Source organism: Nicotiana sylvestris, chromosome 10 (assembly GCF_000393655.2).
Source record: "Nicotiana sylvestris chromosome 10, ASM39365v2, whole genome shotgun sequence".
NCBI classification, from domain to species: Eukaryota; Viridiplantae; Streptophyta; class Magnoliopsida; order Solanales; family Solanaceae; genus Nicotiana; species Nicotiana sylvestris.
Window position 1 is genome coordinate 78106276 of NC_091066.1, and position 1642 is coordinate 78107917.

At 47.4% G+C, this 1642-nt stretch overlaps 1 protein-coding gene across 1 annotated transcript; it reads right to left on the minus strand.

Annotated features, from left to right (window-relative positions):
* Nucleotides 1-320: 320 nt before the first annotated feature.
* On the minus strand, nucleotides 321-1299 carry LOC138879576 (peroxisomal and mitochondrial division factor 1-like). The gene is made up of 3 exons (XM_070159191.1): nucleotides 1243-1299; nucleotides 971-1162; nucleotides 321-662 (listed from the first exon to the last, which is right to left on the minus strand). Exons 1-3 carry the CDS (start codon nucleotides 1297-1299, stop codon nucleotides 321-323), a joined length of 591 nt encoding a protein of 196 aa, XP_070015292.1.
* Between the last annotated feature and the right edge of the window lie 343 nt (nucleotides 1300-1642).

Below are 1642 nucleotides of genomic sequence, written 5' to 3' on the forward strand. Positions count from 1 at the left end.
AAAGGCTACCCTCGGCAAAATTGTAATCTAAAATATTCTATATACTTTGGGGAAAGATTCCAGTCATACCGGTCCCCCACAATTCTTAAGTAAAATAATATCGAGAATAAGCCTTGTTCGAACCTCCGAACAAGACCTAATTATTACGTGCTAAGGCATTCGAAATCTTTGCAATCGTAAAGAAAAGAGCAAAAAGAAACAAGCTTAAAAATAGTCAAAGGGAAAAAGGGCCTTATATATATATATATATATATATAAAATCCAGACGGCCTCAACGAAAAGTACAAAATTGCAAAAACAAAGAAAAATCTACAAAGAACCTAAGCAACATGTTCTTCACCGTAGCCAGCCTCATCATCGGGACCGTCTGGGTCTTCTCTGCCCACGGATCCGCCGGAGCCCTCGGAGTCTTCCTCATCCTCAGGATATGCAAACTTCTTGGCCTCGTCCTCGAGCTTCCTAGCATTTTTTATCTTGGCCGATAAATCGAAACCCCGAGCATAAACCTCCTCAAGGGCCTCCCTTCGAGACTGCCACTTCACATATTCAACGATGTCTTTCAGGCGGTCCTGGGCTGCCTCAACATTAGATTTATACTGGGCCACCATCTCCTCGGCATTGGCCCTGGTTATTTCAGCCACTGACTTAGCTGTTCTAAGCTCCTTGACGAGGGTATCCCGATCGATAACAGCCAAGCCCAGTTGAGACTGGAGGTCCTCGATTTTTGAGACCGGGCCTCGGCTTTCTCTCTCACCCGAAGTTGAGCCTCCATCGAGGCCAGTTACGCCCGTCCAGTCTCCTTCTCCTAGGCCAAACAATCCATATTGCCCTTCTACTCTTCGGCCTCGACCTTGATTACATCCATATCGGCTCGGAATCGGTCGATCCGGTCAAGCTTCTATTGGACCTGCGGGTTCTGACCGTTAGTCATCGTGTCTAGATCATCATCACTAGCTTCAAAGATTTTTACCTGTTCCACCAGGTCAGCATGTTCTTTCTGAGCAGTGTCCAACTCAGCTCGAAGGCTCTTGACTTCTCCTTCACATTGCTCGCTGAGAAGCTTATATATGTCTCTCTTTTCAACAAGCTCTTTGACTTCGGCCTCGAGTTGGCTCATCTCGTCCTGATAGCGGAGGAAGGTCTCGTTGTGAAGCACTGGGGCCTACAAGATGAGGAAAGGAAAAAGCATTAGAACCCTCAGAAACGGAGTCCGAAAATAAAAGGGAATAACAAACACCTTACCCGGTTCAGCGCCTGTTGCGCTTCGTTGAACAAATATGGCGCGTCCACCTCATTCATTTTTGCCTGGTCTTCTTGGCTACCAAGCACCGGAGGTAACTAGCTATCCCGATAAGGGAGGAGAAAACCCGGGCATCCTCCGGAATGGTGATGATAATTGATCACTTCTGCCCAGGATCTGCACTTGGGGTGGGGAACCGGTTGACTAGTCTCAAGCTCGAGTTAGGCCCACCTGCCTCCGAGGATGAACTTTTCCTCGGTACCTTTAAGTTACCTAACCTAGTGACATCTTGTATGGCGGTGGAGTCCATGCCATCAAAAAAGCAGCGGAGGGGATCGTCCACTATGTGGGCCCCTTGTTGTACATAGACTCGGTAAATGAGGGTGACATGAAAATGTCTAT